General features: G+C 46.3%; 2 protein-coding genes across 3 annotated transcripts in view; both read right to left on the bottom strand.

Annotated features, from left to right (window-relative positions):
- The window catches only part of DIAPH1 (diaphanous related formin 1), an 84,094-nt gene extending 75,009 nt beyond the window's left edge, over positions 1 to 9,085 (bottom strand). Inside the window, exon 1 of the mRNA XM_053913167.2 lies at positions 8,832 to 9,085. Coding sequence (XP_053769142.1) covers positions 8,832 to 8,948 — 117 coding nt within the window. The 5' untranslated portion in view covers positions 8,949 to 9,085. The remainder of the gene's footprint in view (positions 1 to 8,831) is intronic.
- Positions 9,086 to 12,283: 3,198 nt separating this feature from the next.
- HDAC3 (histone deacetylase 3) lies at positions 12,284 to 27,126 on the bottom strand. Of its 2 annotated transcripts, none has more exons than XM_024575244.2 (15): positions 27,003 to 27,126; positions 26,813 to 26,895; positions 25,319 to 25,461; positions 21,878 to 21,959; positions 21,692 to 21,748; positions 21,515 to 21,570; positions 20,985 to 21,118; positions 20,378 to 20,458; positions 19,920 to 19,993; positions 19,699 to 19,763; positions 18,395 to 18,484; positions 18,210 to 18,268; positions 17,873 to 17,952; positions 17,425 to 17,582; positions 12,284 to 12,941 (listed from the first exon to the last, which is right to left on the bottom strand). In XM_024575244.2, the coding sequence occupies exons 1-15, from the start codon at positions 27,055 to 27,057 to the stop codon at positions 12,872 to 12,874; spliced, it is 1,287 nt and encodes a 428-aa protein (XP_024431012.1). In that variant the 5' UTR covers positions 27,058 to 27,126; the 3' UTR covers positions 12,284 to 12,871. The 2 variants fall into 2 exon arrangements, with proteins under 2 accessions (XP_024431012.1, XP_045039907.1); XM_045183972.3 differs by having other exon boundaries at positions 26,987 to 27,114.
- Positions 27,127 to 27,130: the final 4 nt, after the last annotated feature.

Raw genomic sequence — 27,130 nt, forward strand, 5'->3', positions numbered from 1 at the left:
AGTTTAAGCATGTGAAAATAAATACACAATTTTTTAATAGATAAATTCCACTTTTTAGAGGGTCCGCCCTTGTATATGGAAAGAATACTGCAGTGGGAGTGGGAGGTAAAGGTTCTAGTCCTAAGTCAAATTGTAAACTTGGACAGATCACTTCTCCAGGCCCATATTTCTTAATCTATAAAATAAAGGATTGAGCGCCGGCCTGCAAACCAAAGGGTCACTGGTTCGATTCCCAGTCAGGGCACATGCCTGGGTTGCGGGACAGGTCCCCAGTAGCAGGCGCATGAGAGGCAACCACACATTGATGTTTCTCTCCATCTCTTTCTCCCTCCCTTTACCTCATCCTAAAAAAATAAATAAATAACCTTAAAATAAAATAAAATAAAGGGTTTGAATTAAATCATTTTTAGCATCCTTTTCACCTTTAGCAGTCTAAGATTCTGAAACCTAGGTCTTTTGACTCTCAGTCCAGTAATCTTTCCACTTAATTCCTTCACTTCTCTGAATTTCTACAGCTTTTAAAATCTATGCTCATGGCCTTAGAGCTTTTCCTACCCATCCTACAACCCTGGCTGAGATTACAATCTTTTAAAAAGCCAGGGCTGAACCTGATAGGACAACCACGTGACTTCTTGATCTTCAGCCTTTTGGATGTAGGGTAAAATTATGTAAATTCAGACAAACAAGAGAAACTATTCTCTACTCTTTGCTACCTGGATCTCTGGTGATGTTAATAATTAACCATAGGCAAATAACTGCCGGATCCACAGAACAAACTTCTGCAGTCCCCAAACTCAGAAGAGACTCTTCCAGAGTTAGCCATTTGTAATCCTTACAGGCAAGTGTCAGGGCCACCAAGAGAGGTCTTAAGAATGCCATACGCCAACTCTAAAACAGAGAAAAGACCACTACAGAGATAGGCTAGCAACGACTTCCTCCTCCTCCCACTGCTTTGTCAACACTGCCTGCTGCTCTCAGCAATTTAAACTAAAATTCCTGACAGGTAATGCTGTTAGAACTGTTCTACTTACAAAGGAGATAAGGTCACCTTTCAAAAAATAATAATTTAGACAACTTCTTAGTAACTCATAAGTCAGGGAAAAGATAGGCTTTTCATGTGCTGTAACAGCTACTTTTTCATGCCTAAGATAAGAAAGGTTTAATTAAGATTCTTGCAATGGTTTCAAAGTCTAAATTACTAATGCAAAAAGCAGTTAGGCATTTGGCCACTGCACTCTGTACATCTAGACCGGGGGTGTCAAACTCATTTTGACCGGGGGCCACATCAGCCTCAAGGTTGCCTTCAAAGGGCGAATGTAATTTTAGGACTGTACAAATGTAACTACTCCTTAACAGTTAAGTGAGAGCTCGGCACTGCCAACAGGTAGAAACAAGGTGCCAGACCGGATATAACAAGGTGGAGTGCTGGATTTGGCCTGAGGGCCTTGTGTGTGCCACCTGTGATCTAGACCCAATATTTCTTTCCTATCAAGTGAACTGAAAGACAGTTTAGTTTTAATGGACTGCAATTGTCAAAGGACTCTAAAGAAAATACCATCAAAATTGTCTAAGAAATTCCTAGCAGAGAACACTCTTTTATAGAGCCGGCGCAAAAAGTGGAAACCTGTAAACTGTCAGTACAATGTGGTGAAGAAGAACTTGGGTGTTTTTTTTTTTTAATCAGCTACACCTAGGTTTGAATCCCGTTCTATGACCTAAAGCAAGCTGCTTGATCTCACCAAGTTTCTACTTAATTACGTAGAAGAGGGGAGTAACAACAGCGCCCTATTTTCTAAGGTTGATGGAGAGAGTAATGAGATGAATCTAAAGCTCTTTAGCACAGTGCCAGGGCCATAGCAATTTGCAGCAGTTGTTGTCATTACTGTTACTGGTATTATCATTATTACTCCCTGCACTTCTAGTCTAGAATGAATTAATTTTCCTATATGAAAAGCTAAACATTCATTAATATTTACAGAGAAAGACTGGCATTATACAACCCATAGCACACTAAGTACAGAAAAACAAAAGTCTTCCAATACCACATAAGATGAAAATGCTTCCAGGATAAAAGGGAACTCAAAGGTCCTTCTCTCTCCCCTCTGTTCCATGTATCCATGAAATGGGCAAAAATTTGGAACAGACACTTCAAGGAAGATACACAGACAGCAAATAAGCACACGAACAGAGGATCAACATCATCAGGGAAATGCAAATTAGAGTCATCCTGAGAAACCACTATTTACCCACAAGGATGGCTAAAATTGAAGACTGATCACACCAAGAGTACACAAGAAACTGTAACTCATACATTGCTTGTGAGAATGCACAATGTTACAACCACTTTGGAAAATAGGCAATTTCTTTAAAAAGTTAAAAATAGCCCTGCCAAATAACCTAGTCATTCCACTCCTAGGTATCTATTTACAAAAGAAAAATGAAAGCCTATGTTCAGACAAAAACTTGTGCATGAATGTGCACAGCAAAAACAAAAGAAAAAAAATCTGGAAACAACCCAAATAAATCCATACAATGTAATACTATTCAGCAACAAAAAAGGATAAGCTATTAACAAATGTAACAACATACATTAGGCTGAAAGAAGCCAGAAAAAAAAGGGTTCATGTTGTAAGATTCCATTTATATAAACTTCTAAACAATACAAACCAACCTATAGTTATAGAAAGCAAATCAGTAGTTGCCTAGGGATGGGAGAACAGGGAAAGAGGAGGAGAGATTACAAAAAGGCAGAGGAAAACTTTTTTTAATCCTCACCTGAGGATATCTTCTTATTGATTTTAGACAGAGAAGAAATGAGGGACAGAGATAGAGAAAGTTAAACACTGATCAACTGCCTCCCACAAGCACCCCAACCAGTGAAGGCACCTGCACCCTAGGTATGTGCGCTGACCAGACATCGAACCCACAACCTTTCGTTGTAGGGGACAATGCTCCAATTAACTGGAGGAAACCTTTGAGGGTACTGGATATATTCATTATCTTTACTGTGGTAATGGTTTCACAAATTGTGCACTAAACATATGCAGTTTATTGTATGTTCATTATACATCAATAAAGCTGCAGAATAAAAAGCGGGGTGATATCCAAAGGCTCTACGGCACAAAAAAAGTAAAGACCCCTGAATAAAGTGTGAGCTACTGGGGCTGGGGGAAGGGAAGGAAATGAGGATTATCTCTTTTTTTTGATCCTAAAGTTCTTAAAAAAAAAAAAAAAAAGCAGGCTCCTTGTTTTTCTTTGACCTTGAGGATAAAGGGTTTATAAATCACCCTCTGTTGGGTCCATCAGGTACGTTAAATCTTAAAAGAAAATACAAATCCTATGCTTACACACAGTACAATTCCTAAAACAGGAAATAAGTCACATCATCAGAAATCCAGAAAATAATTCAGGACATCATAAACTCTACCTACATCTGCTACCCTAACAAATGCCCAAGTATCCCTGGCCAGGTAGCTCACTTGGTTAAAGCATAATCCTATTATGCCAAAGTTGCAGGTTCCACCCCTAGTCAGGGCACATACAAGAATCAACCAATGAATGCACATTTGGTATCTCTCTCTCCGCCCCCCACCCCTGCCTTCTCAAATCAGTTAAGGAAAAAAATGTTCTTAATGCCAAAGTAGCGACTACCTATGGACAACTTATAATCACCACCAAGGACGGAATTTCCCATCTTCCATGTAAGAATGCTTCCACACAGAGAAGTAGTTTCTTCAATTTTTCCTCCTCTCAGTTTCATAGCTTCTAGAGTATCTGTTCCTCTTACATCCCTTTCTACTACTCTAGGTGTTCCAAGATCCTGAAATTTACTAAAGGACATATAGAACCCGAAATTTATGCTTCTCTTCCTCCATTCATGTATCCAGTTTCCACCCCTCCGCCCCTTGATGTTTCCAACCTACAACTGTAAGGACTGCTGCATGGAGCGGGTGTTTGGGCTTGATGACATTTAAAGTCCCTTCCAACTCTAAAATTTAAGACTGCCATTCATAGCAAGCTCTAATAATGAATGGAAGTGAGACTCTTGGAGTTGGAAGAACAGTGAATACCCAGTTATCCCGTGATTGGTGGTAAAAATCATTAAACTACTAGTCTCAATAATTCTCTTTTCCTTCAGTAATTCTTTTACTTCCTTAAAAACAGTTCCTTGATTCTAAAAACTTTAAGAAAAAAAGAGGTTAAAAAAAGGTAGAATATATTCTTAGTGATTAAAATACTCTTTACTTCTCAATTTCAGCTTTCAGGTTTTAAGAAATTTTAGTATCAACAGCTTTTATGGCTCCTGATTCCTCAAAAGCCTGTTTTTTTCCTGAAACTAGAACCAGAAGCAGGGAGGGAATAAAGACGAAGAGGGAGGGGATGATGGGCAGCAGGGGAGAGCGTTGGCTGTGTCTCACCTAACCCTAACTAGGAGCAAACACCCATTTTGCTGGTTAGCAAGAGGTAAATTTTTTCCTACTGCTTTCAAATAAAAGTGATTGGGAATAGGCAGCTCAAGATAATACATAAAATCACTTAAGTTTAGCACAAAGTTTGTTTCAAACTTCAGGTGCTTTTTGTAGCTTGAATGATTTCAGCTAACAAACATAAAATGGGAGAAAACCCACCAAAGTATAGAAACTGTATAATACCTAGTATTTCTTGTTAATGAACATGATTTTAACCTATCCTCCTAAATCACATGTGGCATAACCTTATCTTTTAAGCCTCTATTACATTCCACTGAAAATATAAGACTCTCCAAGAATAACTTGGCATTCCATTTATAAAACACACCTAGGGCCCCAGGGAATAACGAAAGGTTATTCACACAGGAAATAAAATGAGTCTTTGCTGACCCACATGCCCATCAACAAAGTTAAGCCACTTTTGCTTTATTATTATTCTCCTAGATTTTATAATGAACATAATTTACAGGTAATAACATTTTCAACTCTTTTTATAAAAGCATCCAACATTTACCAACTCTCCCAAGGCAGAGACTTTAATTCTGAGGCGTTCCCTGAAGGAGGATTTCCTTTGAGACCCATACTTGCAACCTCAGTACTTGCAACCTCATCCAGTAAATCCTTGTCTCTAAAGACGAGGCAGGAAGAAGGGCAGAAATTTTTAAGGTGTCATCCTGTCATCTCAAGCATCTCAATAACATTCCTGTAGGCTCCTCTCCTTTTTTTTCTAAACTAAGTAATAATCCCTGTGTTTATCATCTTTCAAAAAAGAAAACACCTGACTTGTATAAAGCTTTCTGTGACCTTTTGTATCAAAGTTAAGATCTCCTTTAAGGGAAGAGAAGCAGAAATCTTCATGAACAACTCCACTTCTTTTATATTCTCTACGTTCCTAGTATCTGCTGTAAATCCTGCCCGGCATCCTTCACCTATGGCTGCTGCAATTTCGGATAGGAATCCACAACTAAACATTTATACTTTCACTATCGCTTTCCTTTTAGAAGGGCATCAAACTGCAACCTGGTAACAATTCAACAGAGGCATCCAAAATTAAACAAGATTTTAAAAACTATCATCTACTTTCTCTGACTCCCACACCAGAATTCATGTTTTACAAAGTTATGCTCCTAGCTGAATCAGGGAGCAATATTCTTTCTTAGAATGTATCAATTTCTTGATTGTATGAGAAGACATGGAGTCTATATAAAATGCAGGAAATACTCTGCAGTCTCCTAACACCCTGATTATACTTACTCCCCTTACATATTTCAGAAATCACCTGGCTGGTGTAGCTCAGTGGATTGAGTGCAGGCCTGTGAACCAAAGGGTTGTCGGTTCAACTCCCAGTCCAGGGCACGTGCCCAGGTTGCAGGCCAGGTCCCCAGTAGGGGGCACACAAGAAGCAACCACACATTGATGTTTCTCTCTTTCTCTTTCTCCTTCCTCTCTAAAAATAAATAAAACCTTTAAAAAAATAAAAATTTTAAAAAATCAGTCTATTTGGCATCCATATTCACCACTGCTGAAAAGTCAGAAAACATAGTTCACTTGGAATTTTCATTTTCCTTTATCTTAAGGACTTCTGAAAGGAACCAGAATAAGGCTGGAGAAGGGTATGTTCCTGGCCCAGGAGAAGGCAGACTCACGGAGAACGGAGGGAAAATACCAGGCCTCCCGGCTACAGCCACACGTCAGCATCTCTCACAACCACATTTTTAAAGGATGCCGGCCACTGTTCAACTTACACTCCATCTCCTTGCCACACAAGATGCCTCAGAGTAGAAGACATGCCTCAGAGAGCAGATCTTAGGCAATCTGTGAGTTCCGTGTTCTCACCAGTTGATCTGTACTGTACTTAGAACCTGCCTAAGCCTGGAAAGGGTGGTAGCAGCCAAAGGGATTAGTAACCTCTCAGGGGCAACCTTTGGGCACACTAAGAACAAACCAGTGCAGCTTTATAAAGTACATTCTTAATGGAGCTCCAGAGGACACACACTCGAGAAAATACGGAGGCGGTGAAACAGTTTGAGTTCACTTTCAGCCAGTAGTTCAAGAAAGCGAAGCCATGGGTAACAAAAGCACACAGGCAATCTCACCCACTCCCCCCACCCACAGGTACACACACGGACGCAAAGAGAACCGAGTTGCAATGCTCCCCTGGCCTCTCACCTCCAGGGTATTCACGAAAAGATCGATGAGGAGGACAGAATATTCTGATGCCTTGGGGTATGTTCCAGTTGGCAATAAAGGGGTTAAGCGGCATTACTTTCCTGGAAAATGCAATTTTCCTCCCTCCCTGTGCTGCATATTTTTTTTTTTTAATTCAGCAAGTTAAGGGTTAAGACCAACACCTCAGAAAGAAAAAGAGAACTTGGTTCAGCTCCACCCTCTCTGAAGCAAATGCCAACAACTCTGAGCCAAACCACTCAGCATATACAAGACTTCAGGGGCATTCCAAAAAACAGGTGAAAGAAGTCGTTTCCTCAGGTATCTCACCTTTCAGCACCACTTGCGCTTAATAGATTTCACACATTTGTGAAACACACAAGTGTTAGATAAAACAAAAGCACATATAAAATTCTATAAAGAACTTGAAAAATATTTACAAGTCACAGAGGTCACTATAAATCAGCAGGAATAGCTGGAATTGGGTGAAGAAGGTCAAACAGTACCCTTGGTAACAAAACCAAAACAAACACATACAGGAACAGAAGGAGTAGGGGACCCAGACCTTCAGTCTTGGAAAGCAAGCTCTCTGCCTAGAAGATCAATTCTGAACCTACAGAAACACAGGGAAATGCCACTTTAGTTACCATAGAGAAGGGTCATCGCTGCCATCAACCCTGCATTTCTGGGGACAAAGATGTCCTGCCGGATAAAAACAGTTTCTGACAGCCTGTAAGTCACTGGAAAAGACAGTCCAGAAGCACCTGCCTTGCTAGAAATCTGTAGGAAGAGATGAGTCACTATTTTAATTCTGTTTAGTACTCTTCACGTCTCAATCCTATAGATCCCAAAGCACCATTTTCTTCCTCATTCCACCACTTCTATCAATTTTCTTCCCAACTCGTGGAGTTGGGTCAGAGTGCTAAGGGATGGGGGTATGAGAAGAGAGGAAGAGGAAAGAGAACCCATCTGGTGAGCAGGAAGAGACACTGCGGCAGGGGGCAGAACTACCTGGAAGAGAGGACTAAATAACCCCAGTTACCACTAGCAAGTGATGATCAAGACGCAAGACCCTTTGCCTCTCTTGGACAGTGTCCCATAACTTTCAAAGCTTTACAGTAAAAAGCAAACAAATAGCTCCCTGGAGCGTGGAATAAAAAAGATTTAGTGTGAGCAAGGGTAATGAAATATGAGAGGGTTACATGAGTATCAATATTCCTTCAGATTCCGCTTGGAAGTACGGGGCACCTGAAGAAAGCTACACTCTTCTACAGGTAGGAAAAGGGACGCCAGGAGGTGGGCACAGGTGGTGACGGAAGAGTTGAGATGGTTATCCTGGGAAATGTAAAGAATGCAATTCAGTTACTCACAAACTTCTTGGACTTGCAGTCTAACCTCCCTCCTCCCCATGGGGGAGGTTCATCATCATCCTAGGTCAAGAAGGGCATAAGCATGAGCAGTTCTAACTCCCTGAAAAGTGATAAGCAACAGGGTAAAGTGACAGGTTCTCTGGATTGAGAAATCCTGGGAGGAAAAGTAACGTCAGCCCAGTGACCATAGGACGTCGGCATGAACCCGCTCTGGCAATCGCAAGGACAAAGGTCCAAGGGAGGAGGGAAGGTAGGGCCCAGCCAGGTAACATTCCTGAGAGGAAGGATTATTAGGTGACACCAGGCTGAGGGCCCAGAAAGAGGGCTGGGCAGGAGGAAAGTTAGCAGATGAAAGCGATCAATCTTGGGGAAGGAAGTGACCTTTAAGAGAAGCACATAAAATACCAAAAAGCGAGGTAAGGATAATAGGAGAAAATGGACTCAGAAAAGAGGACACAGAGGACCGAGATAGAGGAGGCGTGCTCGGGTAAGAGAGGGAGAAGAAAGGAAGTGGGGCTGAGAGGAAAGAGATGGGGCTGAGACCCGCCCGGGCTCTGGGGGCGAAGGGCAGGGCGCGTGGGCTGGGGGTTGAAGGAAGCTCCGAGGTTGCCGGGACAGGCGCCCGGTGGGACCCCGGGCTCCCCGAGGTCCTGGAGGGGTAGGAGGTCGCGCTGTGGAGCCCAAGACCCAACAGAACGAGGAAGGGAGGCGCGGGGGCGGCTCCCTAGAGACAGGCGTGCATCTCTGGGGCGACTGCGGGGACCTCCGGGGTCCAGAGGACGGTAACCGGGCCGGGCTGAGGGAACCGGGTGGTAAGGACACTCACAAATTTCTTGGATTTGCCGCCGTCGCCGCCCGCCGGTGGCAGCTCGTCCGGGCTCCGGCCCTTCTTCTTGTCCCGGGTCCCGCGGACGGGTCCCAGACCCCCGCCGGGCGGCTCCATGTCTGGCTTCGCGCTGGCTGGTGACCCCGCGCCTACACTGCTCCCGCCCGGCTGATCCCAGCCCGCAGCCTCCGCCGCCGCCGCCGCCCAGCAGCTACTCAGCTCGCCGCCGCGCCCCGCCTCATTAGCATGCCGGGCTGCGCGCGCCTCATGAATATACAACGGTGACGCCTCGCTCCCGTCCGCCTGCCCCACTTCCGCCCGGATCTGCAGCCCCTACCAATGAATGAAGGGAGGGGGGTGGAGGGAAGCCGCGGAAGCGCGCTACCTGCCCTGCGGGCCTAACCATTCAGACTCACGTGGGGGGGAGGGAGTGACGAGTGGGTAGTGCAACCTCTACTTGGCCTCAACCGCGAACAGCGCCCCCTGGTAGTGAAAGCAGCGCAGGCCTCCCCACTCACAGGCAGTGCCCACGTGGCTATAAAGCCTAGACCCTCTCCCTAGACCGGATAATATCTGAACCAAAAATTGCAGGAGAGACTGTTATCTTGGCAAAAAATGTACTACTGCTGGGCGTTCAAAGATAATACAGTTTTCCTGTGTGCAGTATCCATGGAGCACGTGGAAGAACAAAAAAAAAGTGACAGCTATCCTTTATTAAAAGCTGTGTGGCAAGAACAGAGCTTGGTAGAGCAAGTGCTAGGTGGAATTTGATAAGCTCTGGAGTTAAGATTACCTAGCTTTATTTTGGGGTTTTTTGTGCATCCATCATTGCCAAGTTTTCAGATACAAATCAAATATAATTTCTCCCCTTTCTTACACAACGGGTATTGGCATTCTGCAGCGCTCTGTACCTGGGCAACTTTCCACATAAGCATTTCTTTCATACCTTCCTGCAGCCGGATGTCCAGCTGTCCTGGTCCCTGACTGTGGCACTTTGGAAAACACCTGCACCTGCCTGGGTCAAGCTTCGGCAGGGACGTGGGGCTTTGAGCCCATAACACTCTCTGGAAGGGTCTTTTTACTGTTGCCCCAGAATACTTTCCTGCTTGGCACCCCCCCCCCCCCCGTTCCTGACCCCTAGACAGCACCACACAGCACCGTGTTTTGGTAGAAGTGGCCAAGGGGCTTTCATCCAAGTGCTGGGAGGGTCCAGAAAAAGAGAAAGGCCAGACACACCAAGGGAAAAGGAACTGATATGGGCCATATTAGAGGTCCCTCCAAATTCACCTGTTCAAGTCCCATCACCCAGTACCTTTAAATGTACAAAAGGTGTTTAAAGAGATGATTGGATTAAAATGAGGTCATAAGGATGAACCTAAATCCAATCTGTTCAGTCTCCTTATCTGAGTCACCAGTCACCCTGGCTGCTGTGGCTCAGTGGATTGAGCACCGGCCTGCCAACTGGAAGGTTGCTGGTTTGATTCCTGGCCAGGGCACATGGCTGGGTTGCAGGCATGTGAAAGGCAACCAATTGATGTATTTCTGGTACATTGATGTTTCTCTCCCTCTCTTTCTCCCTCCCCTACCTGCTCTCTAAAAGTAAATAAATAAACCTTTAATAAAGAAGAGGAAGAGTCATCAGGGGTGTGTATGAACAGAGAGGGATGACTACTGAGAACACACTGAGAAGGCTGCCATCTGCAACTCAAGGAGAGAGATCTTGGAAGTAATCAATGCTGCCAACACCTTGACCTTGGCCTTCCAGCCTCTAGGACAGTGAAAGAAAAAAAACTTTACTGTTGTTTAAGCCATGCAGCCTGTGGTATCTTGTTATGGCAGTCCTAGCAATGAATATAGAAACCACCATGAAGAATGTCCCCAGAGCAACAAATAAATGGCCAAGCAACATAGAGATACCACCTGGCACAGTTAGGTGCTCCTAGCAGTGTATCAGTGGCCCACAGAGGCCCACCGGGTGGGACCAGCCCAAAGATCAAAGACTTCAGCGGTGGGTTCTGGCATGACCCACGAACAGATCCAGAAGGTGAGCAGGCTCCCACCCACAGCACCTGCACAGGGTACCAGACACCAGTGAGATCAATCGCACCACAACAGGGTCCATGGGACACTGTGGCCAGGAGCTCCGCACTCTGCCACAAAGCGACCTTGAGCATCCTCTGCCCACAGATAGATTACCTAGTTTTGAATCCCAGGTCTGCTACTTCCTAGTTGTGTTTCTAATACTGGAAAACTAGTTGTTGCCAACGTGTGCCGAAACAGTAATAAGTCACCATTTACAATGCACTTGCACTATGCCAGGGACTATATACAACATTCTGCGTATATTCCCTAACTGAATCCTCACGCCGTGTCATAGTTTCCAGGAAATTTGGACTTTGAGAGTTGAAGTGATTTGCCCAAGGACACATAATTGACAAAAAATTTAAACCCAGGTTCATCTAACTGCCAAGTCCCATGTCTCACCAGGATTCCCTACCGACATAAACCAAACCTGAGTGAAAACAGGTGTTTTCCAAGATTACGTTCTTTGCTCTACTAGTTTGATTTCTGTCTCAGTAATTTCATTCTCTCAGCTACAACTGTGCCTTGAGGGAAAAGATGTGGCACCCAGTGGGCCCTCAAGGTATGGACTGAAATCACCTCAACCAGAGCTGGCAATTTATGTTCCTGGAGGGAAGATTCAGCGACTCACTCCTTCTGTAACCCCTACTGTGCTCAGTCTAGGGCTTGATAAGATTACAGGGACGCTGCCAACCTATCTGGAAAAAGTGACCCACCCATTACTCTTCTTTTCTTGTACCACCGTCCACATCTGCTGTAGCATTTACCTCACTCCTGACTGCATTGCAATCTCCTTCAGGGAAGGGCCTGTGTTTGCAACTACTAGCATCGTTCTTCAGTTAAGATAATGGGAAACTATTTATGTCGGGCACTGTGCTAATTAAGCACTTGGCGTTTTCTCCCAGTGCATCTTCACCAACCTGCATTACCATTCCAAACACCGGGTTCAAAAATCTGAAGTTGTCTTCTACTCCCTCTCTTAAACTAATAATCTGTCCAGGTTTGTCTAACTCAGGGATCCCCAAGCCCCGGGCCACAGACCGTGGTACCAGTCCATGGCCTGTTAGGAACTGGGTGGCAGTGAAGCTGGCCTGAGCACCGCCTCTTCTTCCCCCAACCTCGCCCCATGGAAAAAATGGTCCCTGGTGCCAAAAAGGTTGGAGACTGCTGGTCTAACTCTTAACCAGAATGCTCTATTAACTCCCTGTATATGAGCGAGATAATCCATGTACAGTACATACCTAGGGCCTAACTTATGATAAGTGCTAAGTGAGTATCAACTGTGATTTTTATTACATACATCATCACTCCCATTCCCTCTCCCTTCAGAGATAGGTAACTAGCAAAAATTAAGACTGCCCAGAAAGGCAAAAGGTACAAAAAATACCAACTTGGTTTATTGGATAAAAACAGTGGTAAAATGGACATAAAACCAAAAGTCAGAACAGGACATTTTCACATCCTCCCCCAACTCAAAAAACATACTTCCCAATATTTGGGACTAAGGTATTAGGGAGCCAAAGTCCCCTAAAATCCCTCACTCTTCATCTGCACTGGAAGCAAGGCCAATGTAGAGCCCAGGAGAGGAGGAAGTCAGAGGCAACCTCAGTCCTGATTACTCCTTCACCCCTAAAACTCTCAGGGTTGGAGGCAAGCCAGCAAGGAGTAAAGGGGCCAGAGGGTCAGGGACTGGCATCTAGGGCCCACTGCCCAAGATGTTCTAGAGATAGCTATCTTTGTCCCCATCCAATCTCAAATAGGTACCATTGTCAGGCCTTGGGAGGGAGAAGAAAGAGGATACTTGGTTTGAGAATAAGATGTGACCTCCAAACAGTCCCCCGGCATCGGTAAAACCAGTGAAGGTGACCACTCCAGAGCAGGGGGACCCAAACCTTTTCCCTCCCGCCCAATCAAGAGGTAAAAAGGAATTCCTTGGCACGCAGCCAGCCCAGCTGCTCTTAAATCTCCACATCGCTTTCCTTGTCGTTGTCATGGTCTCCATCATAGAACTCATTGGGTGCCTCCGGCCTGCAAAGCAAGGGGAGAAAGGTGAGGGCCTACTCTCCAGGCTCCAATACTCTCCCACACAAGCATCCTCTCTGGAGCCACTTCGCAGGCCCCTCCATCAGGGAACCCGCCCTCCCCTTCTGTCAGTACAGAACGATCACCAGTCATTCCTCCGCCCATGCAGAGTCGGTAAGCATTTATGGGGACTGCTCTGTGCTGGACACTGTCACGAGCCTCAGCAACACAGCAGGGAGTGAGCCAGACAAAATCGCTGACAATCCTCAAAAACTTACCTAATAAATGAAACTGACAATAACTGACAAAGTAAGTAAACAAATATGATAACTTCAGATGATGGAGAGTGCTAGGAATATTTTTCAATGAAATAAAGGGAGGTGTGACTGGGAGTGATGGAGAAAAAGGATAAAATTTCAGACAGGATTATTAGAAAAGGCTGTTCTAAGAAAGTAACACTTGAAGTCTGACACGGAACTAGCCAACCAAAGACCTCAGGAAGACTGTTTGGAGCTGCAAAACACAAACAAAAAAACAAGTACCAAAGTTGTCAGGTGGAAGGAGGCTGATGTGTTTCAGCAAGAGCAAGGAGACCAGGATGGCTGGGAGGAGTGTGCGTGGAGGACATTAGTTAAAAGATGAGACCAGCGGCGTGGGTAATGGCCAGCATGCACGACCATTTAAAATCATGGTCAGAAATTTGGGTTTTCTTCTAAGTGCAATGGACAGGAGAGTTTTAAGCAGAAGAGTGGCATGGTATTATAAACCTGTAGTGAGGGAAGGGGTGTGAAAGCAACACAGGGCCCAGTAAATACTCAATACTAGTTTATTTCTTTCTGAAAATTATTCTCTAGGAGAATATGAATAACTGATAACTGAATTATCTTGCTCACAGCTGATAATTAAGAAGAGAGAAAGTCACCAAAGAGGAGCTGGGGAACTAAGTCAGGAAAACTCTTATTATCACTATCCTGCAAATGCCATGCAAGCTGAAGGCAGAGGCATCAAAGAACAGGCACTCAGACAGTGAGCGGGCAGTGTGACAGTGAGGCAGGGCCTAGGACAGGAAGAGGCCTGAGGCTTCTGCTGGCTGTTGAGAGGGGGGATACTATGCAGAGACTAGGCCCAGATACCAGATTGGAACTATAGATGAAAAAGCCACACTTTGCCAAAAGGAAGAACTTAAACACAGGTTTTTACCTTTTTTAAGACAAAGAATATCAATTTCCAGAATTTAAGCCTCAGATACCTAGAGAAGTTGAGAAGGACATGATGGGTCAAAAAGGAATTCTTGGAGAACCAAGATGGCGGCGTGGGTGGACACACTGCGCCTCCTTGCACAACCAGAACTGACGGAGAATCGAACAGCGGGGGGGACCGACACCAAGGAAATGGAAAATAAACATTCATCTAGACCCGTAGGAGGGGCGGAGACGGGCACCGGGGTGGAGAGGACTCGCGTGGCTGTGGCGGGACTGAGACTGGCGGAGTGTGGGACAAATGGCGCAGGCAGTCCGAGCACTAGCAGACCCTGCGGGCCCACATTTGCACAGATAAACCGAGAGGGCCGGACTCAGAGTGGCGGAGAGTGGGGCAGGCAGAGCAGCGGGTAGCACCCCGCGGCACCACATTCACCCACAGATAAACCGGGCGAACGGCAGGGAGCGAAGCAGACCGCTGCGCAACCCAGGGCTCCAGCTCCGGGAAATAAAGCCTCAAACCTCTGATTGAAAGCGCCCCTGGGGGTTGGGGCAGCAGCAGGAGAGACTCCCAGCCTCACAGGAGAGGTTGTTGGAGAGACCCACAGGGGCCTAGAGTGTGCACAGGCCCACCCGCTCGGGAACCAGCACCAGAGGGGCCCAGTTTGATTGTGGGAATCGGAGTGAAAGATTGGAGTCCGGAGGAGAGTGAGGCGGGCGCCATTGCTCCCACTCGGCTCCTCCCCCACATACAGCGTCACAGCGCAGCGACCAGCATTACCCCGCCCCCCGGTGAACACCTAAGGCTCCACCCCTTAAAGTAACAGAAGCGCCAAGACAGACAGACAAACAAAAAAATGGCCCAAATGACAGAACACTTCAAAGCTCCAGAAAAAATACAACTAAGCGACGAAGAGATAGCCAACCTATCGGATGCACAGTTCAAAGCACTGGTTATCAATATGCTCACAGACTTGGTTGAATCTGTTCGAAAAACAGATGAAAAAATGAAGCCTACGCTAAGAGATACAAAGGAAAATGTACAGGGAACCAATAGTGATGAGAAGGAAACTGGGACTCAAATCAACGGTATGGACCAGAAGGAAGAAACAAACATCCAACCAGAAAAGAATGAAGAAACAAGAACTTGGAAAAATGAGGAGAGGCTTAGGAACCTCCAGGACACCTTGAAATGTTCCAAAATCCGAATTATAGGGGTGCCAGAAGGAGAAGAGGAAGAACAAAAAATTGAAAACTTATTTGAACAAATAATGGAGAACTTCCCCAATCTGGCAAAGGAAATAGACTTCCGGGAAGTCCAGGAAGCTCAGAGAGTCCCAAAGAAGCTGGACCCAAGGAGGAACACAACAAGGCACATTATAATTACATTACCCAAGATTAAACGCAAGGACCTACATCCAAGATTACTGTATCCAGCAAAGCTATCATTTAGAATGGAAGGGAAGATAAAGTGCTTCTCAGATAAGGTCAAGTTAAAGAAGCTCATCATCACCAAGCCCTTATTATATGAAATATTAAAGGGAGTTACCTAAGAAAAAGAAGAGCAAAAATAGGAACAGTAAAAATGACAGCAAACTCACAGTTATTAACGACCACACATAAAACAAAAACGAGAGCAAACTAGGCAAACAACTAGAACATGAGGGTTGTCGATAAGGGAGTGGGAGGGGGAGAGGGGGGTAAAGGTACAGAGAATAAGTAGCATAGATGATAGGTGGAAAATAGACAGGGGGAGGGTAAAAATAGTGTAGGAAATGTAGAAGCCAAAGAACTTACAAGTATGACCCATGGACATGAACTATGGGGGGGGAATGTGGGAGGGAGGGGTGTGGGCAGGATGGAGTGGAGTGTGGGGGGGAAATGGGACAACTGTAATAGCATAATCAATAAATATATTTAAAAAAAAAAAAAAAGGAATTCTTGAGGCCAGAACTTCAGACCCCTCCTCAACCAGGAGCGGGAATACGGGGTATTCGTGGAGGAGGAAGGTCGGAGCAGTCCCAAGGGTTCGAGCAGTGGAGCCCAGGTCCAGAGGATGGATCTGGAGGCTTAAACTCCAAGAGAAGTAGGTTCTGGAAGGGACTGAGAAGCCCATCAGACTCTGCAGCAGAGCCAGCTCGAAGCTCTCGCCCTGCGTGGGAGCAGGGCCCAATGTCCTGCAAGTGTGCAGCTGAGGTCATCCTTCAGTCACACCAGGAAACCTCTTCTCCACTAAGTGTGTCTGTTTCTGCACTTCTGGATTCTATTGTCTTTCCCTTCATTTTTCAGAAAAGCCTATTTTGAGATTAAAAAAAAATTCTATCCTAGTCTTTTTTTCCCCTAATTCATCACATCTGTAAATATTTTTAGTATGTATCTCAGAAAGATATAAAGATTTTTTAAAAAACAACTACAATACAATTATCATACCTGAAAAAATTAACAGAGGAAAGAAATCAAAGGGCCTTAGAGAGCAGTGTATGGGCAGTGACCTGTCCAGCTCAGAACCTGGGAGTAAGACGCTGGCAAGAATAGAAACTGTTACAGACTTTTTGGAAGGCAATTTGGCAGCAGACATTTAAACACTGAGTGCACACAGCCTTTGGCCTAGCAGCAACAATCCCAGGAATCTAATCTACTCAAACAAGCATGCAAAGACATACATGTAAGGGGGTCCATTGCCACATTCTTTGTAATAATGAAAAAATGGGAAATATGTAAAGGTCCATCAATGGTACCTGGTTAAATGAGGCTACATCCACACACTGGAATATTATACAGCTGATGAAATGAGACAGGTGTATATATACTGACATGAGAAGTCATTGTAAGAAAAGAACCTGTTGTAAGAGTTGTAAGTTGTAGAGCAATTTGTGTAGAATGCTCCAACTTGTGTATAGAAAAACTCCACACACCCTGAGAATGAACGTGTGTGTCATTTGTGTTATCTGTGCACGTTGAATGAACAGTGTACTTGTAGTCTATGGAAAAAAATCTGTCTGAAAAGATACCAATCAAACTAACAGTAGTTACATTGTGGAATGGGTCTGGGATTGTGTAAATGCAAATTTAACATATTTTAATGCTGTTTAAAATTTTTACAATGAATATATGTTACTTATGTCATTAAAAACAGGGCAAAAAAAGTGTGAAATGGCAGAGACCACAGAGCAGGGATAGTAAAGGACAGAAGCCAGGAACACTTAAGCTAGTGCCTCAGCTTGCTTGTCCTCTCTTCACCTCCCTGACAGCCCCGCAAGCATCCCCGCTCTCCAGTCCCTGCCCCAGACCTGCTGTAGTTCTCCTCAGGCCCCCTCTCCTCTGCATCAGCCTCATCAGTCCTGTCATAGGTCAGGAGGTCGGCGGGCACATCGTGAATCTGGACACTAGGCGCATGGTTTAGCATCTTCAGGTTTTCAAAGATGGTCTGGCGAATCTGGTCCAGATACTGGTTGGGGATGAGGAATAGAGTGAGTACCCCCAGGGATTCAGGGCATCCACCCTTCTAGCTGCTATTTGCCCCCGCTGTCCTAGTTTTAATCCCATTTTGAATCTTAGTTTGAGCCCCCCACTGAGAAGTGTCTCTCCTCCCACCCCGATTGCCTCTGGGCTGCCTCCTAGCTGCTAACAGTACAAGTGATGACTGAGAGCCTTGTTCTCTGATTTCTCCAATTTCCCACATCTTGGTCGTCTCCAGGGCTCCCTGACTCTTGTTCTCAGCCTTTCCGAACTACTGACCTGGCGTGAGTTCTGATTCTCAATGCGGGTACTGACATCTGGATGGAGCGTGAAGTCTGGGGCAAAGTACTCGAAGTATTCTTAGGAGGGAAAAGAAGATTAGAAGGAGAGGGTATGCCTTGGACGGACAGGTAGGTCCCAATATTTCCCAATCTCTTTCCTTCCCATCCAAAATTCCTACATTATAGCTGCCTAATCTTTTCACTGATCTGCGCTCAGGGGTTTAGTCTGCAGAGCTCCAAGAATATCAATTTCCTCTCTGCCTTCAAAACAAGCCATTGTGGGGTCTTGCGAGAATGGCTTTCCTGGGATCAGGGTATCATGGGGTGATCCTTACCACTATAGGGAAGCTCCTCACTAATGGCCTCTTCTACCAGCAGCGATGTCTCATACGTCCTGAAACCAACCAGCAGAGGGCGACAGGCTGAGCAGGTGAGCTGAAGGGCCCACTCGGCCAACTCTCAGGGAGCCCCTAGCTCAGGCAGGACAAGGTGGAGGAGGACAATCCGGGGGCGTGCTTACCAGCAGCGGGCAACATTTCGGACAGTATAGCCACCCCCACCTAGCACCAGTAGAGGGATATTGAAGCTCTTCACATATTCAACGCATTCCCTGTTAAAAGAAACCAAAGGAATGGATAAAGGTGGTTATCAAAAGCCAAAGCACACACCTCTTGGTACTGTCTGGAAAGGGGCACAGGGAAACCAGAAAGGCTCTGAATCTCCAGCTAGGCAGTGGCATTCACTGAGTGGTGTCCTTGAGATACGTATACTTTATTATGTTTCTGTTGTGTCTCAAAATTTTGTAAATAAAGTGCACTCCATTTCTGTCCTGCTCCATACCCGCCCTGGCACTCTACATGTTAATCCACTTTTCCCATCTTTGCACCAACAAGTGGTATCAGTTCTCCTGTCAAACTGTAACTCAAATCATCTTCTTCTGTCCATCGCCACCTCCTCCACCTTAGCCTGGGCACCCCATTCCCTGCCTAGACAACACCAGCGCTTCTGAACTGGCTGCCTGCTTCTGCTCCTGTCTCCCCAACCCAAACCTTTCTGCAATCAGCAGTCAGAGAAGTCATTTTAAAACATGAGTGGGATCATGGCGCTTCCCTGCTTAATATCTTTCAATGGTTTCCTACCACATCTGCAATATAACCTAAACTCCTTACCAGGGTCTGAAGGCTCTGGTCAGCCTCGCCACTGCCAACCTCTCAGACCTCACCTTAACCCACCACCAGCTTGTTACCCACATTCCTGCCTCACACACCAGCTCTTCCCTGCCTCAGAGCCTCCGCATGGCCCACCCACGGCTTGGGACAGACTGTTCTCTGCTCTTCTTATGGCTTGCTCCGTTCAGCCTCCAGGTCTCAGTCCCAATTTCAACTCCTCAGAAAATCCTTTCCAAATTGGGCTATCTAATGTAGGTTCCCCACTGTTACCCTGTATCTTAGCTTCCTATCTTTTCCCTTCATAGGATTTAGAACAATCTACTTTGTTCGCTTTCTCCTGTTTTGTCCGTTTCTTACACTAAACTGTAGAGTCCACAGGAGTTTCCCCAATGCATCCCCATCTCCTTGTATAATGCCTGGAACATAATGGCTTAGTGTTAAGCAATTATAATTAGGTGCTTAATAAAAATCTATTGTGAATGAATGACCAGTTCGGGAACCCTGTTCAAGGTGACCTTTCTGGTTCCAGTACAATGTGTGGCTATTTTTGATTCCCAAGAGAAGGTGAGGCCCATTCTCCAACTAGGCGTTCTCCCTGTACTGAGGTGCAACGCCACTTGAAGACCTGGGAGAGTCTAAGGAGAGCAAGCCTCACCCATGTCCTCGAATGCTGAGGTTGAAGCAGCCCAATCGATCACAGCCTAGAGAGTCAGCTCCGCACTGCAAAAAGCAAAAGCCCAGGCAGCTGCAGTAAGGTAACTGATCAGAATGCCCCAGATGTCCTTCCCTTCCCCACCAACCTAGAGGCTCTCTTCTTCCCCGCTCTCTTCCCCAGGCCTAGGCAGAGCCCTCCGGCCAGGGCACTGGAAGTATTACCTGGAGAACAATGCACGTGGGTTGGTAGAAGTCCACCACTTGGTTGATAACCGGCTGGAAAAGGTGCTTGTAACCTGGGAGAGGGCCAAAGATGGGTACCTGGCACCCCAAGGGGATGGGGAGACAGGGAACAAAAGGAAAAAGGGGGTTGAGAGAGCATATAGCCCAGGAAAGGGGCAACCCAAGGAACCAAACCATTGGTTCTAAAGTTCTGCTTGGAGTTACAGATGAAAGCTAATGACCCTTTTCCCACAAAAATGCACATACACAAAAGATGTGCTGCACACAATTTCCGGGGGAAGGGGGGTGGGCAGGGATGGGGTTCATGGTCTCTCTGAAGGCCATCCATCCTTAAGGACAATACAGGGCAGACAAGAGTAGACAGTACAGGGCAAAAGAGGTTAATTCAGGGAGAGAAACAAGGGCCCAGTGAACAGGGAAAAGACTTCAGTACTTACTTTGGTCATCAATGCCATCCCGCAGGGGCACATTAAGACAGTAGTAGCGGCCACTCTCTGCTCCAACTTCATACATGTCACCTACAGGGAAGTAGGATGTGGGAGGTGGCAGCCAGGCACCGGAGGCACCCACAGCACAACTGCTTCAACCCCACCCAACACCGAAGGTCTCTCACTCCATGTACACACCTGCACCACATAGCCCTAGAGCCACTAAGTCACCTGTAGCCGGCATTCCTTCAGCAAACACTGTCTAAGGGCCTACTATGAGCCAAGCTGTGTACTAGGCATGGGGGATACAGCAATAAAGGGAACTAATGAAATGCAGGCAATCCCACTAAGCTTTTATTTTGGGGGGTGAGCATAAGGAGGAAGATAGTAAATAAAACAAAACACCACAATAAATGCAAATAGCAGTTTGTGCCCTGTGAGAAATAAGCAGAGTGATGTGAGAGAGTAATGGGGAAGGAGGCGACCACTTTAACTTGGTGGTTAGGAGGGGCTTCTCCGAGGAGGGGCATCAAGCTGAGATCTGAAGGCTGAGGAGGAGGCAGTCCCAGTAAAGAGCTGAGGGATGCGAGCAGGACGGAAACTTCTACTCCCATACCTGTGCCGGGGAAGAAGTAGTTCCCGTACTTGTGGAAGGACACTGTCATGACCCGGTCAGTGAGGTAGAAGGCTTCCTGAACCCCGTCGCCATGGTGGATGTCAATATCAATGTAGAGCACCCGAGGGTGGTACCTGGGATGAGGGCAAAGCCAGGGTCTGAAGCAGGGGTGAACCCCAGGGGAAAAAAAAAAACCCAGACATTCCTCCCAAACACAAGGTCTGGGTCTGCTTCCACCCAATTCCATCCAAGTCACCTGAAACCTAACACCACCAGTCCCCTAAGGGCAAGCTGAGGCTCCAGCCTGGAGGCAGGGACAGGAGAGCAGGGTGTAGAGAAAGTTGAAATGTGAGCAGGCAACAGGGAATCTGTAGCAGAGCGCAGGAAGAAGGAGCCAGAGTAACGCATGAAGAACTTGGAAGAAGCTGGTATGGAGGTGGAGTTCAGGGTCAGGGCCAGGGCCAAGGCAGTGTGAGATCTCCTCAGCTAAGAGTCTCATAAGCCCCTCCATCTCCACGCAGGCTACTTACTTGAGCAGCTCCAGGATGCCAATCACAATGTCATTGACATAGCAGAAGCCAGAGGCCTATGGCAAGACAGTGGTCTTATAAAGAGAGGAACAATTCCCCCACCCAGCTGCCCTCCACTGTCATCCAGAACACCAACCCTAGTGTGGCCTTTGTCCCCCCCATCACCTCCTCACTCACCTCAAACTTCTTGGCATGGTGCAGACCACCAGCCCAGTTAATGGCAATATCACAGATCTAAAAAACAAACACCCAGCTCACAATCCCCCTCCTGCCAACCCCCAAAGCACAGAGCTCATGGTCAGGGTCAAGGCCTTGAGTCCAGTGACTCACAGAAGGGGGAAGGGGACTCGGGGCTGTGGTCACCTTGTTGTTCAGCTGGGTTGCTCCTTGCAGAGATGCGCCTGTGTAGCGGGAACAGAACTCAAAGAGCCCGGGAAACACTGGGCTGCAGGGGAAAGGAGCAAGTTGGAGCCCTTTCACCTCTGTCCCGGCCTTCCTCCACCTCTCCCTCCACCCAAGCCCCACCAGTCTCCATTCTTCAATAACCTGCTCCCCCTCCTGCACATCCAAGTTATCTGAAAATTTATTCAACAAATACTTTGGACCAAACCATGTACCAAGCCCTGTGTGAGGCACTGATGGGAAGTAAAGAAGCATTTAACTCCGTCAGGAAGTTTGTACCGTAGCTGGAGAGAGAAGCAGGCAGCTTCTAGGTATTTGAGCATACACGCAAAAAGAAAATAAGTTGAAAGAGAACATGAGTTCTATTTTTCTTAAAAGCTTCCTCTAGGGTCACTGGTTCAGTCCCCAGTCAGAGCACATGCCTGGGTTATGGGTTTGGTCCCTGGTCAGGGTGCACGCGAGAAGCAACCGATTGACGTTTCTCTCTCATATCATTATTTCCCTTTCTCTCTTTCTCTTCCTTCCCCTCTCTCTAAAAATAAATAAATAAAATCTTTAAAATAAGATTCTTCCATGGGTATCACATTTTTATATAATGTTCAATAATATTCTTTATAGTTACACATTTTAAAGTTCTATCCCTGTAACAAACACAGAATAGTAATAATGATGAGATAACCCACAGAAAGCCTTTATCTCTGGGTGGAAACTAGTAAGCCTTTAATAAGCATTAGCTATCATCATTATCATCTTCATTCTTTATAAAAAAAGAGAGGCTTGAAGCCAGAAACAAAAGGTTACACGCTATCGGGCTCCATGGAAACGACACTCTGGAAAAGGCAAAATATTGGGGCACATGTCACGTCAGCAGTTGCCTCGAGTTAAGGTGGGGAGAAGAGAGGAACTCCCAACCGCCATGAGGGACCTTTGTGGGATGACTGACCTCTCTGTCAAAACTCTCAGAACTGTGTACCTAACAAGGGTGAATTTTACTGTATGCAAATTATACCTTCATAAAGGACCTTTAAAACAGGAAATGCTTTTAAAAAATCCCTCATTTTAGGTCACCAAGAAAACAATGCAGCTGACACATTTGACTATGTGAAAAAAAATTGTAGAGAGTTTAAGAGTTTCTCAAAGACTTTGGGAAGGACTCATGATTGACACCTAGACAAGTAAGCAAGTGAATACACAATACAATTATCAGCTCCAGGAAGAACAAAAAGTTGTACCAGAAAAAGATTAAATCACAGTATACTACTGGGCTCCATGGTAAATGAATTTTCAAAGTTATAACAATATAAGCATAGAATATTTATTTGCAGCGCAAAGGGCCCAGGGATAGGATGACCTAAGTCAGGGGTGTCAAACTCATTTTCACTGGGGGCCACATCAGCCTTGCGATTGCTTCCAAGGGCCGAATGTAGTTCTAGGACTGTATAAATGTAACTACTCCTTAACAGTTAAGTGAGAGCTCAGTGCTGCGGCCAAGTAGAACACGGATAAAACAAGGTGGAGGGCCAGACTGGGCTCTCGCAGGGCCTCAGCTGTGGCCTGAGGGCTGATTCTGCATTCACAGACCTGTAAAGTGCACTCAGAAATAGCAGCAGCAGCCCCAATAACAAAAACCAAAGTAACCTCCCGAGGCAGCACGTGACTGGACACCAAGTGACAGCACAGTGTACGCAGGACAGACCTCTGAAGCTGGCGTGGTCAAGGCTTTGTGGTGTGAAACTTCCCAGGGGCGTGAAGGCTGCTAAGGCCTTGGAGAGGATGAAGGGAAAACAGAAGGCATTGCAGGAGGTACCTATGCAGCAGGGGCGTGGGGATAAGGATAAAAGGTGCTCAATGCCAGCCTGCGGAGTTGGCGTCTTTTTCTCCAGCCCAGGCTACTTCTATTGGTAGGATACTTTAGGGAAACAGATTAATGTAGTATTTAAAAACCAAGGCCCCAGATCTGAATTCTGCCACCTCCACTGATCAGTTATGTGCCTCAAGCTAAATTACTGAAATCTCCTCTAAGTTCAGTTCACCCAACACCAGGAAAAGGACGATTACATCTCAGGGTTGGTGTGAGAATTAAGTGGGTGTAGCAGCAATCCTCAGCACGGCAGAGGAAGCATTCAGTAGATGGTAGCTGTTGTAGGAAACTCTATAGGCTGGTCTCTTTAAGAAGTCAAGTTAAGGGAAAGATATGTTACAGATTAAATGTCTTAAGAGATAAATCAACCTAAGGGCAATGTGTGAATCTTGTCTAGATCGTAGTTTAAAAAATCAACTGCAAAATAGAAAAACGAAAAGAAAATTGGAGAAATCTGAATACTGATTGCATATCTGATGATTTTAAGGGATTACTGCTAATTTTTTAGGTGTGATAATGATACTGTGCATTTTTAAAGAGTATCATTTGGAGATACATCGAGTATTCAAAGATACAAGAATGTGACATCTGGGAGTTGTTTTAAAACAATCTAACGTGAGGGGAGACAGACGAAGATCGGCCAGGTGCTTATCAGTGCTGCAGCTGCGTGACAGATACACGTATGGGGTTTGCTGTGCTACTCTCTCAGAAATGTTTGAAATTTCCCCCTACTAAAAAGTTTAAAAATAAATTGAGTGAACAGTAGCTGTTCTGGTGGGTATATTTTCATGAATGGATGCTAGAAGGCAGGCAAGGATCATGGCTTACCTTTCTAGTCCACTCCCTTCCCCACAGGGTCTAACTCCGAGTTTTCCTGGTACGGTACAAGCCCAACCATGTAACCTATCATATCTATGCACTGTTGCTTTTTAAAACCTTGCACCCTTCCCTCAAGTCTGGGGGTGAACACTCCAATTCATCACAGGACTGTCTACTTTTGAAAGGCTTGACTCAATTCAGATCACTCTGCTCTTCATGTGCTGCGGTCGGCCATTTTTCTGTTCCTCAAATGAGTCATCCTCTATCCTACCACAGACCCTGGCACGTGTCGTCGTGTCGTCCGTCCCTACTGCCCATAACACTCTTCTCCTCACCCCTTCTCCCCCCAACCACCTGTTACCTAATTACCTCCTACTCTTTCTTCAGAGCTCAGCTCAATCTTCACTGCTGCTTCTAGGAAGCTTCCACTGACCAGAAAAAGCTGGGTAATTTTCCCTCATGTACATGCTCAGATGCGGTCACATGCCCCTCCTTCAGAGGACTTAGCGCAGCTCTAATATTAAAACTTTACTGTTGCTGTTGATCATTGAGGCATTTGGCACACGGCCTGGCCTAGAGCAAATGACCAATAAATATTTGTTGAATAAAGCAATGAGTAAATGATGACTCGTTGACTCATCCTCTTCCCACTTACTGCCTGCAAGACCTCACTCAAGCGTCCTCCTTGAAAGGCCTGGCATCAAAAGTCCCAGTCCTCTCACCAGTCATCGCCCACGTTGAAGGCGTTAAGGCTCTTGGTGAAGCCTTGCATATTGGTGGGGCTGACTCTCTGCAGGAAGTCAATGTAGTCCTCGGAGTGGAAGCGGCACATGTCATGCTGCGAGGCCTGGTACGGCTTGAAGACCTCAGGATAGAAACACAAGGTGAACCCAGGCAGGGCCGGTCCCAGTCACAGGGCTGAGACTGCCCACACTGTACCGGCCCTGGGGACTACCCGAAACCACACCCAGCAGTCCCTTTTCCCCCAGTCCTTGTTGAAATATGAGGCAGAGGTCAGTGAAGAAAAGCAGCTCTGACAAGCAAGGCGGTTTATGATGATCGAACCCACTAAAGACCGCTGGGCTTGCTTTTTCCTTCCCACCTCTAGCCTAGCCTTTCCTACCTTCTCAACCATGAGCCCGGATCCACCTGCCCTGTTCCCTGGATCTCCTATTCCTAATTCTCTCCATATTCATCTCCTCCCCTGGGCTCTGATTCTGCCCTTTCTGTGTCTGAGTTCTTAATTTTGAAATCAAATAATATGGGATGTGTGACAATCTTCTAATCAAAACCCCCAGTACCCACGTGCTAAGCCAGAGATTTCTCTTTTGAGGGGGTTCACACACTTATTAGAAATTGACTAAGACCAAAAAGTTTTCTCTCCCCAGAACAGGTACACAGGTACATACCAGCAAAAGGTTTCAAGGAATTCATAGACTTATGCACTAACATCACCTCAATCTTTTCTATGACCAATTCACTTGTCTGTGCTTCAGCACAAGCAGTGGACACTCATTCAAAGCGTTGACTAATTCCTCTTGCAACACATGAGGACTGAGCTTAAGTGTTACAACCGCGTATCACAGCTACAAATTCCAAGCTGGGGACAGACAGCATGTGTGTATCCAGGAGATAAAGGGCTGGTAGTGATTATCTGTGTAGGGGTATTCTAGGTTGAAAAGGGAATACCCAGGACATCTGCTCTCCTCCACACACACACACACACACACACACACACATTACACATAGGGCTATAGTCCTCCCTGGAGCTCCAGCTCCTTGTTGGTGTAGAAGGGTTGCAGAGAGGGTACTGGGTGAAAGCTGAGGGAAAACCGCACATCTAGATACAGTGATCCAGCCCCCTCTCCCTTCCCTGAGGCCACAGTACTGCCCGCATCCTAAAATGCTAGGGGGAAAAACACCTTCTGCCTCACTCCATCCTGACTCTAGGCCAAGTGTTAGTCCACCTGGGGTCAAAGGGTGGCTGACCTTACTAAGATGAAAGAGTAACTCTCATTAAGTCGGTGGATGCACTCACCAACACTGCACGGGGAAGTGGGGGGAGTGGTGCTGGCTGCTCCTGGTTCCTTGTACCCAGTCTTCCCCCACCCCCATTCTTGGGGTGGGTCTCACTAGGTGCATTCATGCGGCCTACCTAGCTCTAGCGCCGCAGCTCGCCCCCACCCTCAATCCCCAGTAGAGGCGGCGGAACTCACGATCATCTTCTTATAGAGACCGTAGTGCAGGACCAAACTGTGGGTCAGTGCCAAGCGGTGGGGCTTCATAGGGTGCCCAGCCCCTGAGGGAAGGAGAAGAGAGTTCGTCAGTTCTCATCCCTGGAGTTGTAGCCCCGGCCTCGGAACCCCCGCGTGCCTAAACTCCTCGCGTACCGCCTTGTTCCCTCACCGTAGTGGAAGTTGCCCACGTCGGGGTCGTAGAAATAGGCTACGGTTTTGGCCATGGTGCCCGAGGGACCAGGCCCCGCGCCTCGGCCGCCCGCCTCCTGTCTGCCCCACCTCTCGTCGTACGTGCTG

Source organism: Desmodus rotundus, chromosome 10 (genome assembly GCF_022682495.2).
Source record: "Desmodus rotundus isolate HL8 chromosome 10, HLdesRot8A.1, whole genome shotgun sequence".
NCBI lineage: Eukaryota > Metazoa > Chordata > Mammalia > Chiroptera > Phyllostomidae > Desmodus > Desmodus rotundus.

What these genes read in the sequence shown, in the direction of transcription:
- HDAC3 (XM_024575244.2), bottom strand. Translation starts at nt 27,057, where the DNA reads ATGGCCAAAACCGTAGCCTATTTCTACGACCCCGACGTGGGCAACTTC. An exon ending in GGCATCCTGGAGCTGCTCAA is followed by an intron (nt 21,119 to 21,514) that starts GTAAGTAGCCTG and finishes CCCTCATCCCAG; the next exon opens with GTACCACCCTCGGGTGCTCT. An exon ending in GGATGGCATTGATGACCAAA is followed by an intron (nt 19,994 to 20,377) that starts GTAAGTACTGAA and finishes GCCCTCTCCCAG; the next exon opens with GTTACAAGCACCTTTTCCAG.